General features: G+C 43.6%; 1 protein-coding gene across 2 annotated transcripts in view; it reads left to right on the top strand.

The window, feature by feature from the left end:
- NPR3 (natriuretic peptide receptor 3) overlaps positions 1-24,593 on the top strand; it is a 94,688-nt gene that overhangs the window by 61,973 nt on the left and 8,122 nt on the right. Inside the window, exons 4-7 of one of the 2 annotated variants that reach the window (XM_066602474.1) lie at positions 1,131-1,266; positions 6,845-6,939; positions 16,057-16,186; positions 21,641-21,728. In XM_066602474.1, the coding sequence (XP_066458571.1) occupies positions 1,131-1,266; positions 6,845-6,939; positions 16,057-16,186; positions 21,641-21,728 (449 nt within the window). The remainder of the gene's footprint in view (positions 1-1,130; positions 1,267-6,844; positions 6,940-16,056; positions 16,187-21,640; positions 21,729-24,593) is intronic. The other variant, XM_066602475.1, reaches the window with a different exon arrangement.

Raw genomic sequence — 24,593 nt, 5'->3', positions numbered from 1 at the left:
AGCGCTGCAACATAGTGGCATAGTCTGTAATGCTGAAAAAAAGCCTATGTCAACCCAGTTCAGCTTGTTATCGTGCAATGCTGATCCAATGTTGTATGCAACACTTCCATAGCGATGAATGGAGCACCAGTACACATGGTCATAGCTATAGGAGGACTCAGGGTCCCATTCTCATGATCGATGAGGATCTCCGTAATCAGACCCCCACTGATCAGACACTAATCCTGCGGTTAGGGAATAAGTTTATGTCATGGCAGCGGATGTGGATTCGCTGTGCTTCAAAACCGAATTAGCTTAAAACTAGACCCAGGTCAACATTTGGTTTCCCTAGTTTTCACCCTTTAACCCCACCAATTGGGATCTGGTCTTCGGTGCAGGGGACCCCAGACTATTATCCTGGAAATAGTCTTGGTTAAGTGGCAGATGATGCAACTTGGTTAGGTTTACCATAACGTGTTACCAGAAGGTCTAGACAGAGACATTGTCATGGAATAGGACTGAGGTCAAGGCAGGCAAGATACTTTTGAAACTATGAATCAGGCTAGGGGTTAGGGCAGACTAATTTTGGTCAGTAACAAATTTGAGGTCAGGAGAGGCGAAGTTAGGAAAGTTGAGTGGAATAGGCATGGATCAAAACCAAGAGAGCAGCCAAACACCTTTACCCACTAGAAGACTAATTGCTCAGACACCCTGTAGTGGAGAAGGATGCCTTAAATATACTCGCACCTTTATGGATTGGCAAGAGACTTGAAAACCTGGTGCATGCGCTGGACTCTTAAAAGGCAGGCCAAGTACATGCACCCTTAGGATGGCCCTGACAGCTTCCCAGGGCTGGGAAGGATGCAGCATCTGATAAAGGGATGGGAGCCGTAACTACTAGGAGATAATAATGAGATGACTCTACTCATTCTATCCTACTCTACACAGAAAAGATGACAAATGAGCTGCAGGCAATAGGAATCGTCAGCCTATTGTGACTGCTCTAATGACCAGTATGAGAACCGCAATGTTTAAAGTTTGTTTTCTTTTTGAAGTCTCATTTTTCTGATCATACGTTTTCTATACATACAGTATAGATAAATACCAATGAAAGGTTTAACAATTGTGTTCAATGTTATCTTCTGTTTCAGGTCAACATGTTTGTAGAAGGCTTCCATGATGCCATCATCCTTTATGCCCTGGCATTACATGAATTGGTGAAGAGCGGTTTTAGCAAAAAGGATGGAGATAAACTTGTGCAGCAGATGTGGAACAGAACGTATGAAGGTAACATTCACACCGGAAGCTTTAAAATTGATCTTTGCCTGCTGTTAATTGGGTTTAATGAAACTCTTCTTCAGGCTTGGAAGCACAGGTCCTTGTCTATAGGGAAACTGTCCTATAATGACCAAGTATAGTTCCCATATAGATGAGCAACTAGGAAGGGGAATATCAAAATATTTGCAACGGCCTTGACAGCCATCAGCGCCTCATGGCAGTGTGCCGATGAAGTAAATAATGCCAAATTCCCTACACATATGCCCCCTTAAGGTACCTCAGATGCTCATATAAATAAATCTTGTTATTTACATAGTGCCAATGTATTCTGCAGCACTTTCAGATAATTTATTTATTACCCCCCAACCAAGCTGGCTACTCATTTTACCAACGTCGGAAGGATGGAAGGCTGAGTCTACCTTGAGCCAGCTACCTGAGCCCAGCGGTGATTGAACTCTCAACCTTCAGGTCATGAGCGAGAGCTTAGGACTGCATTTCTGCTGCCTTAACACTCTGCGCCACATGAGGCTCAATATAACCTCCAGATATGCCCAGGGTGGTCCACCACAGTTGCTTCATTCACCCGATGATTAATGTGGCCCCGAGGATAAGCCAGGGCATGAACTTTTGTATTGAGGGTAGAGTGATGCCACGGAAAATATTGGTAGGGAAGAAATTCTCACGCTACTTTATACAATAAACAGCATATCACCAGAACCTCGGTTTGTCTTCATCTGCTTTTTGGCAATATATATTATTTCCATTGTTGGACTTGTTATTATAAAAGGCGGACATTGATAAAAACCAATTTAGCGGTGTTTGGCAGCCACCACTTCGTTGTACCTTATGTCCTAGATATAGAATGCTGTCTTATCTCAGGACACAGAATCATCTTCACGTTTAATCTTTACTGCAGCCGGATCCATCTCTTGTTCCATGCATTCATCCTTGTTTGCAGTAGTACCAGGACACAGAGGACAATGGTTTTGCGGAGAACTCGTATATTCATATGATGGAAGCGATTTCATAGGGATAACATAAAAGCTCATGAATAGGGTAGCAGAGCTTAGGTTGCCTGGGACTATGGTGCTTAGTTTACTAGGTGTTGTGGTGCCACAGACTAGGTTGCCCCGATGCGCCAGAGATGCGGTTGCCCATGCACATAAATAATATGAAACTAAGGGGGTTGTCCAGGAACTAAAAACAAATGGCTACTTCTTCTAGAAACCGCGCAACACTTGTCCATAGGCTGTGTCTGATATTACAGCTTGACTTGACTGAAGTGAATGGGTCTGGGCTGCAATACCACCCACACCCTGTGGATAGGGGTGGTGCTGTTTTTGGAAGAAAGTGCCCATATTTTTGTAGTCCTGAACAGTCCCTTTAAACTTTTAGCTCCTTTACTGCTTTACTAAGAAAAAGACAAAACTTCATGGATCTCATTAAAATTAATGGAATCTGCAGCGATCTGTTAAAAAAAGACCTGTCCCTTATGAAAGCATCCACGCTGCGTGTTCAAGAGCTAACCGTATAAAACCAAACTATAAATTGTAGCATACACATGAAGTTGGTTATCTGCTTATTGTAGACGGGAATGATCACAGAAAAGTGACAGTAACTCAAGTGATGATAGCAATGACAGCAGTGCGCATCAAAGCATAATGAGTTTTCCTAGGAGTTGTTAGGTGGCCGCCTTATGCAGGCTTATATTCTTGGGGGAGTTGTTGTTTGACTTTCTTTTTCCTGCCAAGTGCCACAAGAGGTAACGGAAGAACTTGTTACTAATTATTAAAGAGTCACGTTTGTGTTTTTAGCACGTTGTGTAGTTTATCTGTAGATACAAGCAGACGATGTACAGACTGCTATGTCATCACTACATAGTGCCGGGTCACATAAGTCCATGACAGCATTGACCCCCCCTTCCCCCCGACTCTTTTGCATATCTGTCTATCTAACTACCTACCCAATTAGTGGATTCTTCAGGCTGCTTTCACACCTACCATCTGATGCTGGTTTTTGATGCAGTTCATGAAACCAGTGTCAGGATCGAATCATAAAGGGAGGAGAAGATGTAAGAAAGGTTCATCTACTCTTTGAATCTACGCCTTGGTTTGGCTTCAAAATCTGCATCAAAATAGCACTTATGAAAGCACCTTGCAACATTGTAATCGACACTGAATGGCCACTTTATTAGAGGCCCCTCTAGTAACACCTTGGACATTCTTTAGCCTTCACAATCTCAGCTATTTGTCATGCTGTAGATTCCGCTAGGTGATGGCATTGTTCTGCAGGAATATCGGCCCCTGCGGACAGGAAGCTTTAACTCTTTCCAATCCACTGTCTGACATCTAAAGACATTCTAAATGAAAGGCTGTACAGCTCCGATGTCGGAAGACGTCCAGCAGGGTATTCTTACTGTAGATTACTGGGCGCTCTGTTATCGGGGGCCTTTCCAGCTTGTCCCACACCGCAGTACAGGCTCTAGCCAGCAGATGGCGCCATTGTATAATGGCAAAAGGAGAAAGCCCCCTAGGAAACTCTGAGTCCAAAATTGGATTGCAAAGGGTTAATAGTTGCTGCAAAAAAATGGCGGTGCTGACATGTTCTGACCAGCTGACAGGAAGGGGGCATTAATTCATGCCGCTTGCTCCAAATTCTGACCTTCCATCAGCACGGGGCAACAGAAATCTGGATTCATTTGACCGGACAATGTCTTTCCACTGCTTAGTGTTCCAATTTTTGCCCTTTGTTTTTTTTTATTGCCTGGATCTCGTCTTTCTGCTTCTCTTAGACACAATGGAGCTGGTCGTCTGCTGTTACAGCCCATCGGTGCTATTGAATGGCGAGTTGTGTGTGTTGGATATGTTAGTTGGAGCACCAGCGCCACCACAGAAAACTTGTCATGTGATTTTCTGCTGCACTCCGGGGGCACAGAGCTAATTTCCATCCAGGAAAGCGGCAATCGTGAACAAGCTGGGGTTTCTAATAAAGTCGCCATTCAATGCACCTATCTGTCTATTTAGCTAATCTTCTCAAACCATTTGCTCATTAGCTGGAGTATATCTACTCATTGCATTCTTTGCCTTGATTTCCACAAGATCGCACACAACTACAGTGTTTAGCAACCATTTGTAAAAAGTGCAGTATGAACACAAAGTGAACATAGTGTTCATCTACCGTTCGGATTTTTATCTTTCTAAGGCCTCGTGCCCACGGCTGGGTCAGATTCCGACTGCGAAATCTTGTAGTGAAATCAGACCCGGTGCCCCGGCAGTGAACCCCAGAGACCCATACTCACCTGTCTAGATACTTCTGCAGTGCTCACTGCGCAAGTGCCGCGGGACAGACGGCTTCCATGGTAGCTTCCATGCTATTTTTCGCGCCAAATAGAGCATGCTGCGATTCTCCCCCGTGAATGGGAAATCGCAGTTGATTTTCCACTTGTGGGCAGGGAAGAATCTTTTAACATAGCATGTCTATGGATGGACGTTGCTGCGGAATTCGCGCCCGCCGCAAAAATCCGTCCGTGGGCATTGGGCCTAAGTTTTATATAGCTTGAAATGAAGTCAAAATGTAGTAAAATGGAATTATGCGTCACTTGTAATAACGGTAGAATATACTTCTTTCCCCCCTATATATTTCTGCTATCTCGAAGATCTTTGAGAGTAATTGTGGAGTTATTATGAAGTATTTTTTTTCTTTGGAAACATCTGTGCAAAGTGTGATTAGGAGAAATCTGAGAGGTCCAAATCCAATATTACAAGTTAAATGCATGTTTTCTTACATTATAAATGAATCTGAATTTCTGGCTTTTTTTTCTTTTTAAAGAATACGGTAATATTTTTATCCAAAAAATTAGAAGAGTTTCTCAGTCTCCCCAGAGCTCATTAAAATCAATCATGTCCAGCTGGAGATTTGGAGACTTCCCCATAAGAATGCTGAAATCTAAGAAAGCAAAGTGCCTTGATTTCCAATCTGTCATTTAGATAATTATAATACTTTTTTTTCTTATGTGAAGGACCCTCATTAGAATGCTACAATTTTGTACATAGAATAATCTATGAAACGTTTAGTCACTTGCTGCATCCATCATGTTATCATGTTCAGATCCAGATATCTGCCTTGTATAATACTGTAGAGTTAACAGCTCCTCTATATACTACACCACACAGGAGAGCCGACAGCTCCTCTATATACTACAGCACACAGGAGAGCCGACAGCTCCTCTATATACTACACCACACAGGGGAGCCGACAGCTTCACTGTATACTACACCACACAGGAGAGCCGACAGCTCCTCTATATACTACAGCACACAGGAGAGCCGACTGCTCCTCTATATAATACAGCACACAGGAGAGCCCACAGCTCCTCTATATACTACACCACACAGGAGAGCCCACAGCTCCTCTATATACTCCACCACACAGGAGAGCCCACAGCTCCTCTATATACTACACCACACAGGAGAGCCCACAGCTCCTCTATATACTACACCACACAGGAGAGCCGACAACTCCTCTATATACTACACCACACAGGAGAGCCGACAGCTCCTCTATATACTAGACCACACAAGAGAGCCGACAGCTCCTCTATATACTACACCACACGGGAGAGCCCACAGCTCCTCTATATACTACACCACACAGGAGAGCCGACAGCTCCTCTATATACTACACCACACAGGAGAGCCGACAGCTCCTCTATATACTACACCACACAGGAGAGCCGACAGCTCCTCCATATACTACACCACACAGGAGAGCCGACAGCTCCTCCATATACTACACCACACAGGAGAGCCGATAGCTCCTCTATATACTACACCACACAGGAGAGCCGACAGCTCCTCTATATACTACACCACACAGGAGAGCCGACAGCTCCTCCATATACTACACCACACAGGAGAGCCGACAGCTCCTCCATATACTACACCACACAGGAGAGCCCACAGCTCCTCTATATACTACACCACACAGGAGAGCCGACAGCTCCTCTATATACTACACCACACAGGAGAGCCGACAGCTCCTCTATATACTACACCACACAGGAGAGCCGACAGCTCCTCTATATACTACACCACACAGGAGAGCCGACAGCTCCTCCATATACTACACCACACAGGAGAGCCGACAGCTCCTCCATATACTACACCACACAGGAGAGCCGACAGCTCCTCTATATACTACACCACAGGAGAGCCCACAGCTCCTCTATATACTACACCACACAGGAGAGCCGACAGCTCCTCTATATACTACACCACACAGGAGAGCCGACAACTCCTCTATATACTACACCACACAGGAGAGCCGACAACTCCTCTATATACTACACCACACAGGAGAGCCGACAGCTTCTCTATATACTACACCACACAGGAGAGTCGACAGCTACTCTATGCTATCCTCTGTACGTGATGAAATGTTGCGCTGTAACTATCCAGCAGGTCTCAGATATAGTAAAATTTCTTTATAGTTTGTAAAACCAACATATCCTCAGACTCACTTTGTTTGAATTGGACTAGTTAAGTGAATAAAAGAATTAACTTCCTAATTCCTTGAATGTTTCCTGCAGGTATCGCTGGACAAGTGTCAATCGACCCCAACGGTGACCGATATGGAGACTTCTCAGTCATTGGTATGACTGATCTTGAAGCAGGTACTCAGGAGGTAAGATACAATGTTCTCTCTGGTAACATTACTCGAACCAGACTTCATTTTCTTGGATCCTATCTACTGTACTCATCTGCACGACCTCTAACTTTTTGACCGGAGACCAAGCAGTGTATATACATGAGCATACTTGCATTGTTCTGAGTGCCATCTGTGCGTTTGCCAGAATTTTAGCTTATTTTCTGGAGATTAAAGCAACTCCTTTTTAGTTCTCCAAAAATGTAATGATCTCAGCTGTGTATATACAATGTGGGATTCACATCAAATTCCTCTGTAGCCTGGTCATGTTCTTCTCAGATATAGACCAGATAGCTACATGGTGAAGAACTGTAGCATGCGTGTTAGATTAGATAGAAGCATGCAATACACAATAGTGGACAGGGCAGGTCCCTCGAGCTGGATGTATATTTCTTTTGTACAGAATTTGGCCTTTACTGTGGAGGGAGGACCCTGTACTAAGCAACCTCTCCGTGTGTGTCCTTGGCTAGATCCAGATTTTACCCGACACTAACACCAACACCCTTTTCCCTGTACCTAGACTCTATGAACTCCTATCCTCCCCAAGAAAATACTTAAGACCCAGGGGGTTCATCCTTCAGTGATGTACTAAAAAAAAAATCCAACGTTTTCTGTCCACATTGATCAGTGGCATTGTGAAGTAATACATTGTTCTGCATGGTGCTGCAGATGGAGAAGAGATGCTTGAAATACCCCACACCTAGATGTAAAGGGGGAGACAACCCACCCTTTTAACGGATTGGATCAGGATTGACATAAATTTTGGTTTTCACAAAGTTTTCTGCTTCAATTTTCATAGTGACAATTTGCAATTTATCTTAGCACTCTTCATAAGAATGTAGAGTCAGTGCAAAGTCATTCTTTGCCATGAAAATTATCTTGGGTACAAAAGTTTTATTTCACTAAATTTCAGCCCTGCCACAAAATGACATGCTAATATCTCAGTGATCTTCTCGTTACATAGGAGAAAGTGCTAATGAGCACAAGGCAGTTATATGACTGGCTGCTTTAAAAGGGAATGCTTCTTGAAATCATTGTCTTCTTCTGTTAACCACGGTTGCCTTCAAGGAAACGCATGATGTAGTTATCATTGCTTTGCATCAAAAGGGCTTTACAGACCAGGATATTGCTGCTTGTTAAATTGTCCCTAAATCAATCATTTTATCAGATCATCAAGAACTTTAAGGAGAGAGGTTCAATTGTTGTGAAGGAGGCTTCAGGGCACCCAAGATAGTGCAGCAAGTGCCTGGACTATTTTCTAAAGAGGATTCAACAACTGGATTGGTTCAAGAATGCAGAGAATTCTTAGGAATGGCAGCAGGCAGGTGTCAGTATATCTGCACTCACAGTGAGGTGAAGGCTTTTGGAGACTGGCCTGGTGTCAAGAAGGGCAGCAAAGAAGCCACTTCTCTCTAAGAAAAACATCAAGGGCAGACTGACATTTGGCAGGAAGTACAGCGACCAGGCTGCAGAGGACCGGGGTAAAGTTGTTTTCTCTGAAACCCCCTTCAGATTGTTTGGGACATCTGGAAGAATGATTGTTCAGGGAAGAAAAGGTGAGCGCTACCATGAGTCCTGTGTCGTGCCAACAGTAAAGCATCCTGAGACCATTGATATATGGGTCACTATTCATCCACCTACAATATTGCCTAAGATCACCGCCATTAGTAAAGAATGGAATCTAAACATCCTCCAAGACCAACTTCTCCCAACCGTCTAGGAGCAATGTGGTGATGAACAATGCTTTTTCCAGCATGATGGATCTCCATGTCACAAGGCAAAAGAGATAACTAAGTGGCTCGGTGAACAAAACCTTGAAATTGTGTATCCATGGCCAGGGAACTCTCCAGACCTCAATCCCATTGAGAACCTGTGGTAAATCCTTGAAAAGCAGGTGGAGAAACAAAAATCAGAAATTGGAATAAACTCCAAGCACTGAATAGGAAGAATGGGTCGCCATCAGTCAGGATTTGGCCCAGATCCGATATGCAGCAGGCCAGGGCTGGGGGAGGGTCAACACTGTAAATACTGAGTCTTTGCCTAACCTTGACATATTTGGCAAAAGTTTAAAAACTTTTGAAATGCTTATAATTCTATTTCACTAACCATAGAAACATCTAACCCCAAAAAATCTAAACACTGAAGCAGCAAACTTTGTAAAAAAAACAAAAACTTTTGCCCACGACTGTGCACTTTATTTGGACATCAGTCCAGTAATTAATGCTGGGAGATCAGGGACATATCGGTAACTAGAAAAGGCTGGGCCCTATATCAATATTTGTGCTATGCCATCTAAGCACGTGATCACTGTGGACAATCCCTGGCCTCTGCTGTACAATGTGATCGGATGTTGGGAGGCAAGGGCATAGCAGTGTGGTGGGGACCAGAGCGTCAAAAAAGGGCAGTATAATGTAATTTTTCATTGTACAGCATTCCGCACTTTATAGTAACCAGTGGCAGGGGGTCCAGGCTGCCTGAGACGTGGGCCCCATAGCAGCCACTATGGTTGAAGCCTGATGAAGGGATTTAGATAACCTTGAAAGCTCGCATATGTAATATTTCTGCTTGGCCAATAAAAGAATCCCCTCCTATAAAACTTTTGCCTAGTATTACCAAGATTTTTCTGGCTCATACGGTACTATGCTATTTTTGCTGTAAGTATAAACAGAATAGATGAGTAAAGTTGCATGCCTGGGACTCCTATGTTGTGAGCACTGACATTCGGGGCACTGTGGGCTGTCAATCAAGGGGGAATGAGCATGGACAAAAGAGGGGCTACCTTACTTGGAGGCTTGTAGCACCGCCACCGTTAACATTTGGGATGTAATTAGCATCCAAAGCGCATGGGCATAAACAGTGATTTTGGGTAGAAAGCAGTAACTGTTATTTTAACAAAACCTAGTTGTCGCACATCAGAAGTGCTGTAGCGCTTTGTAGAGGGTTTATTAGACCAGAAAACGATGATGGGTTTAAATGCTTCTGTAGACCGCGGTAATAGTGGTGGTCTTCATAGAAGTATGAAGATCTGTTGTTGTCGTCAGTTTCCTGCTGGGTTTACAGAGTTACAATGAGAAACTGCATTTAGCTGAAATGTGTCCATTTTTTTTCTTCTTTCGTATGCGCACTAAATCCACTGTAAATCTGCAATTCCAACATACATGATATTCATAGTGCTTATTCTACAAAATTATGACTTGTATTTTCGCTACAATCTTCTCTTGGCAGCGCGATTACGAGTCTGCAATGCATGAAAATGTGATCCTTGTTCTTAAAAAGGATATTACTTGTTGCACATTATGTTAAGTATGAGAGGCGAGCCAACGAACTTCCTTTGACCTGAAAAAATATTCATGTCGCACCGTCCCATGCTGAAACCATAGCAGCTTAATGGATATCCCTCCTTCCTTCTGACCTTAGCTGGAGAGCAACACTGAAACCAATAGGCTTGATTTACGAAGTCGCTCTCAGCAGACTGTGCATAATATAGGAATTACGTATGTAAATTGGCCAGATCTAATATCAAGCCATTACTCTAGACAATACAATGGGCTTCGGAAAAGTATACATTGAGATGAGCGCATTGTTGACTAAAGCCCTATAAGAAGGTGATGTTTTTATAACCCATTGTGGGATATAGAGCAGCAATTCTGACATTCTGTACAATGGACTAAAGGCCCCCCGGAAACATTAACCCTTTCCAATCCACTGTCTGACCTCTGAAGACATTATGGTTTAAGGCTGTACAGCTCTGATGTTGGAAGACGCCTGTTGGGGTTCTCTTACTGTATATTGCCAGCCTCTCTGCTGTCGGAGCCTATCCAACGAGTCACCTCATTCAGTACTGGCTTTGGCCAGCAGATAGCGCTGTTGTATAACGGCAGAAAAAGAGTAAGCCCCCTAGGAAAACCAGAATACAAATTGGATTGGAAAGGGTTAATGTTAGTCGTTTCTCGAATAAAGAGTAGACGACTCTGTGTATGGGATGGCTCAGCTTTTCCCGACACGATGTTTGGGAAGAGAAGGAATAAGGATGTTCAATTCCAACACTGAATCTTTTTGTTCACCAGGAAGATAAGCTGGCACCAGAGCTGTTTGATGGCAACTTACCTCCCTATATAGCCATGAGTTCATGCGTATGGGGGACCTGAGGGAAACCACTGTTGGACAAACAATCATTTAGCAGACGGCATCTTAAAGGGGTTGTACCAACATGTACAACTCCTTGGAGAATGCAGGGCTTGGAGTTATCACATGCTTGCCCTAAGTACCGCTCTCTGCAACACCGACAGCCAACCCATCCTGCCAGCAGGGCTGCGGCTAGCCTGACATTTCGGTTTTAGAGGAAATCTAATACAGGATGACCATTGACATGAATCCCCTTTCTGTAAAAACAAGATGGCAGAAAATCCACCAGGATGGGAGTCACTCTTGCTGACTAGCTCTATCTTCTGGGACATAGAGGGCATATGACCAGGGAATGCCATCTTGGCACGACCCCTTTAAGTCAAGCTACAGCTCTTCAGATATTGTAGAACTAGATCTTCCAAAAAAGGCATAGCCTCTTCTGAGAGCTGGTCATACACATTACAATGTCGATCAAACCTTCCGATTTTAGCAGGACAGACTGATCATCTCATGTGTATGGAGACCTCCTGACTCTCCACATTGGTAGATGTTGAGGAAGATAGGGATCAGGCAGGAGGATTTCAACATGCCAAATACTTTTGTTCTCAGGTTGATAGGCCACTGCCAAAGATGTCTGGCAGCAACTTAGGCCCCTTTTTTGAACGGGATGACTTTTGGACACAGATGTGCTCAACAGCTGTCCAGTGATGGTCACTCCTGTGCTTTTACATAGTAGTGATCATCGCTCAGTGAATGCGGGAGGAGCGGGCCAAAAATCGTTCCAGGCCGTCATTGTCCATTTACAGTAAACGGGCAGATTGTCGTTTGATTTTTAAAATTTTTTTTTAATGCCTGCATGATCTGAACAACGGCTGAATTATGGCTCATCGTTCAGAGCATGCAGGCATTTACAGTGAATAAGTTCTCAGAACACGTGTAGACTTGGCCACGCTGTGCATGCATGTTTATTGGGAGTCAGGGGGGATAGTGGTCTTGGCCAACAGCTGTTTCCAGTGTGTGGCCAGCTTAACCTTTTGTAACGGTGATTATTAGACCCTTTCTACAGTATCTGTCTATGGCAGCAGCTTCACCAATGACTAACAGCAAAAGTGCAATGGTGCCATTACTTGATGCTGCTTCATACCGCCATTATTGGTGCATCCGTAGCATCAAAGACCAGGGGCTTTTTATGACCACATTCCATTCTTTGTAGGGCAAAGGAGCAACAAGACCCTCTGACTATTTCTTCTACTTTTGATAGTATTGCAGTGACCAAGGTGAAGGGGAACCAAGATCTGGTCAACAAAAGGTCCACATGGGTGGGTAGGGACCCTCTTACAGATTTTGCATTGGGGCGCAGGAGCTTTAACCTTTTGCCTCTTGTTTGTATAAAGTATATATAATAAATCAATGGGGGTGTGGGCTTTCCAAATATAGGGGCCCAGTTACTAACTTTACATGGCTTATAGCTGCTGCACTCAATATAGACCAAAATCCCTGCCAGGAAAGCAATCAACACGTTTTATTCTCTTGACCTCTTTGCAGTTTTTGCATAAACCCAAAGCACATTTTGCTGTCTGACTGTGAATGTTTTCACATAATTGACATTCTTAGTCAGAAATATGCGCCGGACAAAAATGCAAACAATCGTTGTGTTCTCTGGGTTTTTACGGAATGGAATCGAATTCTGAAATATTATCATTAAATTATGATTACTTAAGGATCAGTCACACTTTGCTTGCACAGTACCCGTCTGTGTTAATCATGTACATGTTCCTACCACAGTCTAAACATGCTCCGACCACAATTTAGTAAAATAAGCCACAAACAGAATTTAAAATAATAAAATCTAGTCTCGTCTTTAGCTATTACATTCACTGTATCTTGCACATATAGGAAAAATCTGAGAACTATTTACTTTTAATTTTTTGAACTTTTGGCTAGCCTCTATCTTCATGAATGGAGCCAAGTGAGAAAACTTGGCCTTTGACTTTTCTGATCGCTCGGTGTCTAGACCCACCAGGCAGTTTTTGTGTGCTAAAAAGCATAACTGCATATTACGAAAAATAAGACTATGGAGTCATCTAGTGGTAGATCCTATGTGAAGTGCTCAAAAATCACAATTCTACTCTGAAATAGCAGTAACCTCCCTCCCTTCCATGCATGTTATGCCGCAGCTAAACAGACTTAGCAGTTCTTGGAGCTGTAATGGCCATTATATTAGCGGTCTATCATATGACTATTAAAATGTTGCATAGAATATTAAATGGCTTAATAGAAGAAGTCAAATCACTGATTTTAGGGTAACATCTCTTTAGATTGTCTCTAGGCAGCCTTTAACCCTTTCCAATCCACTGTCTGACGTCTGAAGACATTTTGATTTAGGGCTGTACAGCTCTGATGTTGGCAGACGTCCGGCAGGGTATTCTTACTGCATATTACTGGACGCTCTGTTGTAAGGGGCCTCTCCAGCATGTCCCATACCGCAGTACTGGCTCTAGCCAGCAGATGGCGCCATTGTATAATGGCAGAAAGAGAAAGCCCCCTAGGAAACCTTGAATATAAAATTGGATTGTAAAGGGTTAAGGGAACACTAAACCTAGAAATGAATATTAAAAATTAACTAACTTGTAGAAATCCTACAGGAAACACAAGGTTAACTCCTGAGGATTGGTTCCCTAAGATTCATTTTGTCCTATTGAGGGGGGAGGCTTCTGCTGCAGTCATTTGTCTTACAGCCAATTACAGGAAAGCGAGGAAGAGGAGGAGGAAGGGAAGGCATGGCTGATCTCCTGGGACACCAGAGAAAACTTTTTCAGTTTTAATTGTATTATGAGAAACAATAGTATCAAAAGAAAGGATTAAGATTAAAGACGTTGGCTGAGATTTTTTTTTTAAAAAGCAGGTCTTCCACAACACCGGGTCTCCCTTGTAATGTAGTATTTACAGACTGCAGCAGCCTGTTATATCACCCTGTTGCACTGTGTCCGGATTGCTGAGCCCTATCATTGGCTACTGCAGCCTGTAAAGAGCACATCAGAGCAGATACCTGGAGGTCTTTTATTTTATGCCATGTGGGACCTGTTTTTAACAATAAAAAACAATGCATCTCAGACAACCCCTTAAAGGGGAAGTGCTTGGGTATCGATTTAGTTTTTTGTGCCTTTTCTGTATTTAGTGTTCATTAAAGGTCTTATGAAGAATACTTCTGTTCTGCTCTATTAGAGCACATGGATGTTATGTAGGAAGGTCCTCAGCTCAGGACCCTCTTCTATGTGCCAGAACGAAGAGGCAGTCTGGAAGAGTGGCTTTTTCTCCATGATGCACCACTACATTTAGACCTGCAGAGATGGGAGATGAGAACACCAACAACACTGCAACCTCTTAAGTACAATAGTGAAAGTAGAAAGCCAGGTCTCTGGAAAGTGACATTCTACTTGTAAGGGACAACAAACGTTCTTGCAAGAAGGCTGATAACTGATCAGTATCCCACCAGTTCTGTTCCTTAATAAATTACCTACATGATCAGCTCAATGAAATGGGTTGTCCAAACTAGAAAACCTCTTTAAGTTCAAAGGTTAAACCACCAAATTTTAACTAAAGGACAACTAAGCTGTCAACTATGTTCATATCCAATGGGAGGGGGCACTATTGTGTCTTGTTTTCTAGCCTTAGGCTGCCTGCAGACGGCCGGGTCGGATCCGGCTGCGAGAATTCTCGCAGCGGGACCCGACCCGAGCGTCTGCAGAGAGCAGGGCGGGCACTCACTTCTCCCGCGGCCCCGGCTCTTTCATGTGCCGGCTGCCGGGCAGCCGGCGCATGCGCAGAGCGGGGCCGGTGAGTGACGTTTCTGTGCGGGGCTCGCAACATGCCGCGATTTGTTTGCCGCGTGAGATTTCGCACGGCCAAATCGCGGCCGTCTGCATAGGATTGCGTTTGTTAACGCAATCCTATGGCAGCTTCCAGGGGCGGAAATTCTGCGGGAAATCCCACTGTGGAATTTCCGCCCGTCTGCAGGCGGCCTTAGGTTGGGCGTGGACTCCTATACTTTATCTAAGGATCCTGTCTGCAGCTCGTTCCCTTTAGGCCTCATGTCCATAGGGAAAATCAGGCCCGCTCCGGATTCTCCATGGAGAATCCGGAGCGGGTCCCTCCTGCCCCGCGGACATGAGCGCTGAAAATGAGAATAAATAGGAATAAACTTACCTCCCGCGCGCTCCGGATCTCCTTTTCGCCGCGGTGTTATCTTCTCTCCGTCGCGGCCAGATCTTCTTTCTTCGGCTCGGCGGATGCGCAGGATGACGTCGGTGACGTGCCCTGCGCATGCGCCGGCCCGAAGAAAAAAGATCCGGCCGCGACGGAGAGAAGATGGCGCCGCGGTGAAGAGACGAACCGGAGCGGGTGAGTAAATTCCGATTTTGTCTCCCGCGGATCCGGACGGCTTCCATAGGCTTCAATAGAAGCCCGCGGGAGACCCGCACGAAAATGGAGCATGGTCCAGATTTTTTCATGCTCCATTTTTAAAAAAAATCACTTTTATTGACCATCCGCGGGTATTTATTTACCCGCGGGTGGTCAATGCATCCCTATGGGATGCGGATCCGCGGGCAGGAGAAGAGTTAAAATCCGCTGCGAATTTTAATTCTTCTTTTGCCCATGGACATTAGGTCTTAGTGTTGAATGTCCTCTGTGTATTTACGGATATTCTGAGACCTTTGTCTTATACGCATATGCCTGCGTGGCTCTGATTTATGGTACTTTTGAGTAGCGTCCGTCCTGTATGTTTTAAACAAGTATTGGTGTTTTAGGTAATTTGAAATAAAGATTTTTACTGCACTTCCTCATGGGATCATGATCACTGGCTGATTTCTTGCCCAGGGTAACTTTTTTGCTGACATATCGAATGTTTATCATACAGTCATGATATTACCAAAAACTCTACCATTCATCCCTCTATTCTTTTTTTCATAGGTTATTGGAGATTTTTTTGGGATTCAAGGAAATTTTGAACTTCGACCAAATTTGAAGACTTTATGGGGAACTGGCAGAATAAGACTTGTGGAGAACAAAGTATTTGAAACCATAACACCGTGCAAATCATGTAAATAATTCTATTTCTCTTTTTCCATATGCAAGTTAAAAAAATGCAAATGCCTAAAAAGAATATATGTTTAATATGTATTTTTTTCATATCTATCCATCTATCAATCGATCTATCTATATTCATGTCCTATAAAGCTGCTTTTATATCCATGGGATATCAAGAGTAATGGGAGGGTGGGCACTTGCCCCTTGGCTGTTCTCAGAGTCCAGCAATAACCAGTCACCAGGGGTTTGTCTGCTCAACAACCAACCCCCTGCGATTTCATAGTATTACATAGTTTAAAGGGTTGAAGAAAAGACAGCAGTCCATCAAGTCCAACTTTTTCCCTCTACAGGATATATTTAACTGTTCTCCTACGCGCGAGTTTGCAAGTGGATTCACTGAAATTTGTGTGGTCCAGCAAAAAGTCTATAGCCAGTTTCAAAGGGTTTTCTGGGACTGAAAACAAAAATCCAATGGGCCGGGAATTCAATGTAATATCCGTGCAGGCCATGGGGGCAACAATCTACACAGACGAAACCCAAATAAGAGCCGAGACATTCTAACACATTCGCCCTGAACGCAGGACGCACCATGCTTATATTATGCCCAGGATAAAAACTTAATTGTGTTCACACCGTAAGATAAAACATGTGTACACAACAACATATACAACAGACGTCAACAACAATCTGTACTGTAGTGCTACAACAGGTACACTTTAGCAAACAACCAACAACAGGCAAACACCAAAACACTTACCAGCAATACCAATACACATATGCAGATGGAGCAGCTAATAATTCCGAGGTATTGTTAAGTAATTTGGCCAAAGTATGTAAACTCATCAGCCCATGACAAGGGTCCTCATTGTCTCGTTAGTCCCTACCCTAACAAGGCAACTTAAACCCATTCCCAATAGGAATGTCCCCATGCTGGAACCTAGGGGCCTGGCTCACCATAGATGGTAAGAAACAGGACACTGTTCACACACACCAACAGAAAAGGCACATCCATTGTGAACAGGTAACTGTTCACACCTCAAATGTCTGGTCACCTACAGACACTGAACACGTTGCTGTTCACACCAACAAACAGACCGAAACGCCACTCAGAATACACATACATACAGATATTAAATAGAAGCTAGTGCTAGTGTCCTCACACCATGCAGCATGGCATCACAGTGCTTCATTGCAGGACCCAGGAAAGTGATGCTCATTGGAAACAAAATATTTGATTACCGTGTTCCATACCATAAATATATAATCTTTAGGGGTCCTACTGCTTTAAACCCACCTTCCATTATTGAGAAGCACTATTGATTAATGGGGTTCTCCAGTTGCATTACACTACCATGCCAGGCCACTGTGCTGTGGACAGAGTTTTGAACCGCCCGGATAGCTGCAGCTACTTCAAATCAGCTGATCATCAGGGGTCCTGAGGATAGGTCATCAATATCATTAGACCGTAAAATCCCTCTAATATCTATGGAAGATGCAGTAAGCTATGATAGAAAATGACCACATGTGAGACCACCAGAGAAATGGGGAATCTAATCACCCAAATCAGTATTTTATGAATCAAATGGATATGTCATTAAAAAGTTTCATGGAAAATCCCTTTAATTATCTGGGTTGTTGTTTTCTTTCAAGTTTTGGGTGAGATTGCCAATCAATATGCCTCGAGTGTCATCCGCTAAGAACCAGTGCAAATTAATTCAGGTCTGCTAACAATGCTCCCATCTGCCAAAGTCATGAATTGTAACTTCTGTTTATGGTGCTTTTTTTGGCATGAGAGTCTGTTTCTTGCAAAATAGGATGCAGGAAATTTCACACCCACTTGTCTACAGCTCCAAAGTCAATTACCTTTAATTAAAAATCTCACAGCTCTTTGCAGAACGGAATAGTAATCTGCACCTGTTATTGCCATGACTTCCTTAATCGATGGGTCTAGCAGGAGGTCTGACTGCTGCTGCCTGAGGGCTTCATGAAGCGTCCACAGAAGATGAATACTGAAGTTTAATCAATTACCTATATTTCACCTAAATTATATGCTGCTAAAAAGTTTGGAAGCCCATATGCAGCGCAGTATAACCCCAAGTCACTTACATTTCAGGGATGGCAATCTCTCTAGTTAGGAAACTGTTAGTAATCATTTCCACCTGCTTTTGCACAAATGAAAGTAAGAACAGGAGCACCGAACAGGCGGCGGCAAGGCAACCCCAAAATGAGCCTGGAGACGGTTTCTCTTTCCTTATAATTCCTGACTGATTCATCGCTATTTTGCGATCGGCTAGTCACTACTGGTAGCATGAGGCACTACCTGGTAGTCCTGCTCCTCCAGGATGGCACATCCATACATGCCATTACAAGGTGGTTTGCTGTGTCTCCAGCACAGTCTTAAGAGCTTAGAGCAGATATCAAGACTTGAGCCATTACAGGAGGAGAACTGGATAGGGCCATAGAAAGACATCAACCCAGCAGGAGCGCTGCCAGAGCCTTACAAAATGACTTTCAGCAGGCTACTGGTCTGCATGTTTCTGACCAAATTCCCAGAGAACGATTCCACTAGGGTGACAAAAAGGCCCAACGTCCTGTAGTGGGATCTGTGCTCACAGCCCAGCACTGTGCAGCTTGATTGGCATCTACCACAAAACACCAGAATTGGCAGGTCCAACCAGTATGTGACTGGGTTGCCCGGAGCCCACCAGTATGATTTATTCTGTATGTCCGCTGTGCGGTTACATACCAATATTACCTTATCCCAGGGGCGTACCTAAAGGCTCAGGGGCCCGGGTGCAAAAGTTCAGCTCGGGGCCCCCCCCCACCCTGGGCCTCCACCCCACACGCCCCCGTACCCATACCTAGATCGTGCTGCATACATGATCTGTCCCTTGGCGTAATCTTTCCAAACATGATGCATTTCCTGCACTACATGAAGACTTGTTTGTAGCCCCGGAGGCCACTCTCACACACACACTGCTTTTTACCGTTATTAGCACAGCGCCCCGAGTGCCGTACTAACCGCGGTACAACACTCCCATAGATTTTAATGAGGTTACTCAAATTTGTGCTCGAACGCAGTGTGTCCCTATCGCTGTGATTTTCGAGAGCTGTCTGTTCTGTTCCTACATTTTTGTGGTTTTTAACACACCTCATCACCCATCACAATAATGGGGTGCATTGAAGAGTGCTGTCAAACGCTGTAACCTGTGTTCAAAAACGCTGCTCGAAATTCTGGTAAAAATGCCACGATTTTGAGCTGCGTTTTCCGAACACCTGTGTGAGAGCGGCCTTAGGGGGGGTCATGTTTTTATTGCACTTTAGAACCACAATTAGACACATAAAAAACCTGCATGCAGTATTTAAAGACCGCGTACGGTATTAGGGTGACCGCCCACTAGAGTTTTTTTCACGGCCAAATTCGCAGCGTTTTTTTTTTCTGCAGGGGTCTATGGGACTTGTAATGTTAAAATCACGATCGCGCAAAAACGCGATTTCGCGGTAAATTGCGATTTTGTGCGATCGCTATTTTAACATTACAAGTCCCATAGACCCCTGCAGATAAAAAAAAAACGCTGCAAATTTCGCCGTGAAAAAAAAATGTAGTGGGTAGTCACCCTAAAGGAGCTGCAGACACTACTAATAACCGCATGCAGTTTTGATGCGTTTTTTAATTGCGTGTAAAGGGTGCAAATAAATACAGTAAATCCAGGGAGATGTATAACTTATACCAAAAAGAGAGAGAGAGAGAGAGAGAGAGAGAGAGATAGATAGAAAGATAGATAGATAGATAGATAGATAGATAGATATGAGATAGATAGAAAGATAGATAGATAGAAAGATAGATAGATAGATAGATAGATAGATAGATAGGAGATAGATAGATAGGAGATAGATAGATAGATAGATATGAGATAGATAGAAAGATATGAGATAGATAGATAGATAGATAGATAGGAGATAGATAGATAGATAGATAGGAGATAGATAGATAGATAGGAGATAGATAGATAGATAGATAGGAGATAGATAGATAGATAGGAGATAGATAGATAGATAGGAGATAGATATGAGATAGATAGATAGATAGATATGAGATAGATAGATATGAGATAGATAGACAGATTAGGAGATGGATAGATTAGGATATGGATAGATAGGAGATGGGAGATAGATAGGAGATGGGAGATAGATAGATAGATAGATAGATAGATAGGAGATAGATAGGAGATAGATAGGAGATAGATAGGAGATAGATAGATTGGTAGATAGGAGATTGGTAGATATGAGATAGATAGGAGATTGGTAGAATTTATATAGATAGATAGGAGATAGATAGATAGGAGATAGATAGATAGATATGAGATAGATGGATAGATATGAGATGGATAGATATGAGATGGATAGATATGAGATGGATAGATATGAGATGGATAGATATGAGATGGATAGATATGAGATGGATAGATATGAGATGGATAGGTAGATATGAGATAGATAGAGGAGGGAGACAGACAGTTACACACACATATATACACTTACCCCAGGGCTCGATCCACTTCTCCTCCATGTGACAGCAGCAGCAGGAGAGGTAAACTCAAAAGCTTCCCCGTTCAGCAGGAAGCAGGGGGGGCAGCACATGATCACTGTGCCCTGCGGTCCCATGTGACCTCCTCCCCTGCCGTCCCATGTGACCTTCTCCCTCCTCCCCTGCCGTCCCATGTGACCTCCTCCCTTCTCCCCTGCCGGCCCATGTGAGTACCTCCCTGCTTTTCCTCTCAGGCTGGCTGTTCTGACTGCTGCATCATGCGGGGGAAAGATCGGCCAGCCATTAATGCACTGAATGTGCATGGGGGTATGGCAGAGGGCGGCCCCGGGGCCCCCTGAGCTCACGGTCCGGGTCGCCATGGCGACCCCAGCACCCCCTGACGCTACGCCTATGCCTTATCCCCATTCACCAATTCCTTGCCGCTGCATTCCCCATATACTTCAATAGGAAGGTGGCTGCGTTTTGTGTGCGGCCCTGTTTCTACTGAAATATATGGAGAATGCATTGGGCAGGAATTTGTAGACTTCCATTCACCCAATATGTGCAGATCCTGTGGGCAGCTCATGTGGGCGTTGAGCGGTCACCCTGGCTCAGGGCGCATTAGGAGATTCACCTGTTCCCTGTTGGACCAGTCCAAGCCAGTTCTGCACATAGGAAGAAAGTAGGTCCAGCTCATCCAAAGAGGGAAATGTATAAAAGCACTAAACTTTAATTTGACATAAGGTGGTGTAGACCAAAAATGACCATAACACACTAAAACAATGCTTTGAACCCCTGGCGTGTTTCTAATGCCATCCAATGCCCTTAGTTTTAGAAACACATCCAAAACCAGCACCAGACTATCAGCAAGGCAGCAATTCCAAAACCGCCACTACATTTTTAGAAACACTAATATTTTGTCTGATGTGTTTCTTCAAGCAGGTGGCTTAGGAGAATCTGCAGTAACTGGAATTGTGGTTGGCGCCCTCCTAGGCACGGGGCTGTTAATGGCGTTCTATTTCTTCAGGTAAGTTTATACCACAAAAATGAACATAGAATATTGAGATGACATATAGTTGAGTAATATGGCACCATCCATCATAATATCGCAATGTGGTTTATAGGTAAACCTCATACACTACAATATCCAATCACATGATGACACCAATATTCCCAAGTCCTTCTATACATAGCTAGTCCTTCTCTCAGCTGAAAAGTGGATATAACTGTATCCAGGCTAGACAATGCTCTGTGAGCTACAAAAAAATCTCTCTGCTAGCTTGCTACAATGTAACAGGTGGTCCTTCCCTCAGCTGAGAAATGGATGCAATTGTATCCAGTCTACACAAAGCTCTGTGAGCTAAACAACCCGGACTTCTATGTACAATGTATCAGTCTGGAGTATGTGCTGTTTAGCTCACAGAGCATTGTCTACAATTTTATAAATGGTAAAAGGATTTGCACTGAGAGCACTGGCTCTCTAACAAATAATGAAGCAGAAATCAGAAGATGATGGGGGGAAGGCAAATCTATTAATAAGTTTATTCTCTAGTGTGTTTGCGGAGGAGAAAGAAATGTCACACTAGATGCAGAGGGATAAAATGAACCCCCACAAAATATCACTTGCCTAACTCAGGAGGAAGTGCAGAGCAGGCTAAAAAAGATGGAATACACCCAAGGGTTCTAAAGGAACTAAGTGATGTGATAGACAGATCGCTATTTCTTAGATTTAGGGACACTATTGAGACCAGGGTTGTACCACTAGATTGGCGTATTGCTAATGTGGTTCCAATATACAAAAAGGGGTCAAGAAGGGAGCCTGGTAACTGCAGGCCAGTAAGTCTCACTTCAATAATTGGAAAAATATTCAAGGGGTTTCTGAGAGATACCATCCTGGAATACCTCAAGGAAAACAATGGTATAACTCCTTATCAGCATGGATTCACGAGGGGTTGATCATGTCAGCCCAATTTGATTAGCTTTGACAATTAACTAAGTTCTAGGCTAGATCCGGGAGAGGCTTTTTATATCATATGTCTGGATTTTTCAAAAGCATTTTACACCTTGCCACATAATAGGTTGATATAGAAAATGAGGCAGCTCGGTCTGGGCGAAAACGTGTGTATCCGGGTAAAGAACTGGCTCTGAGATAGAAATCAGAAGGTGGTAATAAATGGTTCGTACACTGATTAGGTCACGGTCTCTAGTGGGGTGCCACAGGGTTCAGTACTAGGCCCCATTCTGTTTAATATATTTATCCACGACCTGATAGAGGGAATGCATAGTAAAATATCGATATTTGCAGACGATACAAAATTATACAAGGTAATTAATACAACAGAGGACAATGCACGGCTACAAATGGACCTAGATAAGCTGGGGGCTTGGGCAGAAAAATGGCAAATGAAGTTCAATGTTGATAAATGTAAGGTTATGCACATGGGCAGGAGAAACGGATGTCACCAATATGCACTAAATGGGGTACAGCTAGGGAGAAGTGAGATGGAAAAAGACCTGGGGGTACTAGTTGATGATAGACTTAACTGGAGCAATCAATGCCAGTCAGCTGCTGCAAAAGATAATCATCTTGGGGTGCATTAAAAAAGGCATAGGGGTGAGGGACGAGAACATTATTCTTCCACTATATAAGGCACTTGTCAGGCCTCACATGGAATACTGCGTACAGTTCTTGACACCGGTGCTCAGGAAAGATGTTACAATACTGGAGGGAGTTCAAAGAAGTGCAACTAAATTAATAAACGGAATGAGAGGACTGGAATACCCAGAGAGGCTTTTAAAATTGGGATTATTCACCCTGGAAAAACGACGACTAAGGGGCAACAAAATAACTATGCATAAATAAATTAGGGGACAATACAAGGATCTCTCCCATGATCTGTTTACCCATGATGGTAACAAGAGGGCATCCTCTATGGTCAGAGGAAAGAAGGTTTCATCACCAACATAGAAGGGGGTTCTTTACTGTAAGAGCAGTGAGTGTGTGGAACTCTCTGCCTGGGGACGTGGTGATGGCAAAATTGATAGAGGAGTTTAAGAGGGGACTAGATGCGTTTCTAGAGCGGTATGATATTACAGTATATAGACATTAAATAACCAGTGGGGATGTTGATTCAGGTCTTGGAGTCAGGTAGGACCTATCAAAATGTTGATTTAGGGATTATTCTGACTGCCATTATGGAGTTGGGAAGGATTTTTTCCCCCCAAATGGGCTAATTGGCTTCTTTCTCACTTTTTCTCAAGTAAAAAATAAATCCTTTCTCTGGATCAAAAAGGGGGTGGAAACAGGTTGAACTAGATGGACATTGTCTCCCTTCAGCCTAACATACTATGTTACTTGGAACGCGCTACCAAAAAATATCCGGGCAATCACTGACACACTAGACTTCAGGCATGCTCTAAAAATGCACCACTTCAGGGAGGCATACCATATCCCCTAAACCAAACCCCTTTGTACTTCACTTGATAACGTGATCCCTGTCCTACCGACTGCAGCTCCTGCTAGCCATAATCAACCGGCATCTGCAGTCATACCGACTTCGCCACTATACGGCCTGACCATTGTCTGTGTGTATAGCATCCCTCACTCTGCACTTCGCCATACTGTGCACATCTCCAGTCCCTGTACCTTTCATATCACCCCATTAGCTGTAGTATGTAAACTCATTGGAGCAGGACCCTCACCCCTATTGTTTCCATCAGTTGATTACTTCATATAACCGTGGTCTTGTTTTATTTCCACTGTATTGTAAGCGCTGCAGAATATGTTGGCGCTATATAAATAAAGATTATTATAATTATTATTAATTTTACACTGGATACAGTTGTATCCACTCCTCAGCTGAGAGCAATGTATCAGTCAGGATGGAGTTCA

This window comes from Eleutherodactylus coqui, chromosome 5, assembly GCF_035609145.1.
Source record: "Eleutherodactylus coqui strain aEleCoq1 chromosome 5, aEleCoq1.hap1, whole genome shotgun sequence".
In the NCBI taxonomy this organism is placed as follows: Eukaryota; Metazoa; Chordata; class Amphibia; order Anura; family Eleutherodactylidae; genus Eleutherodactylus; species Eleutherodactylus coqui.
This window is presented reverse-complemented; position numbering and strand designations above follow the sequence as displayed.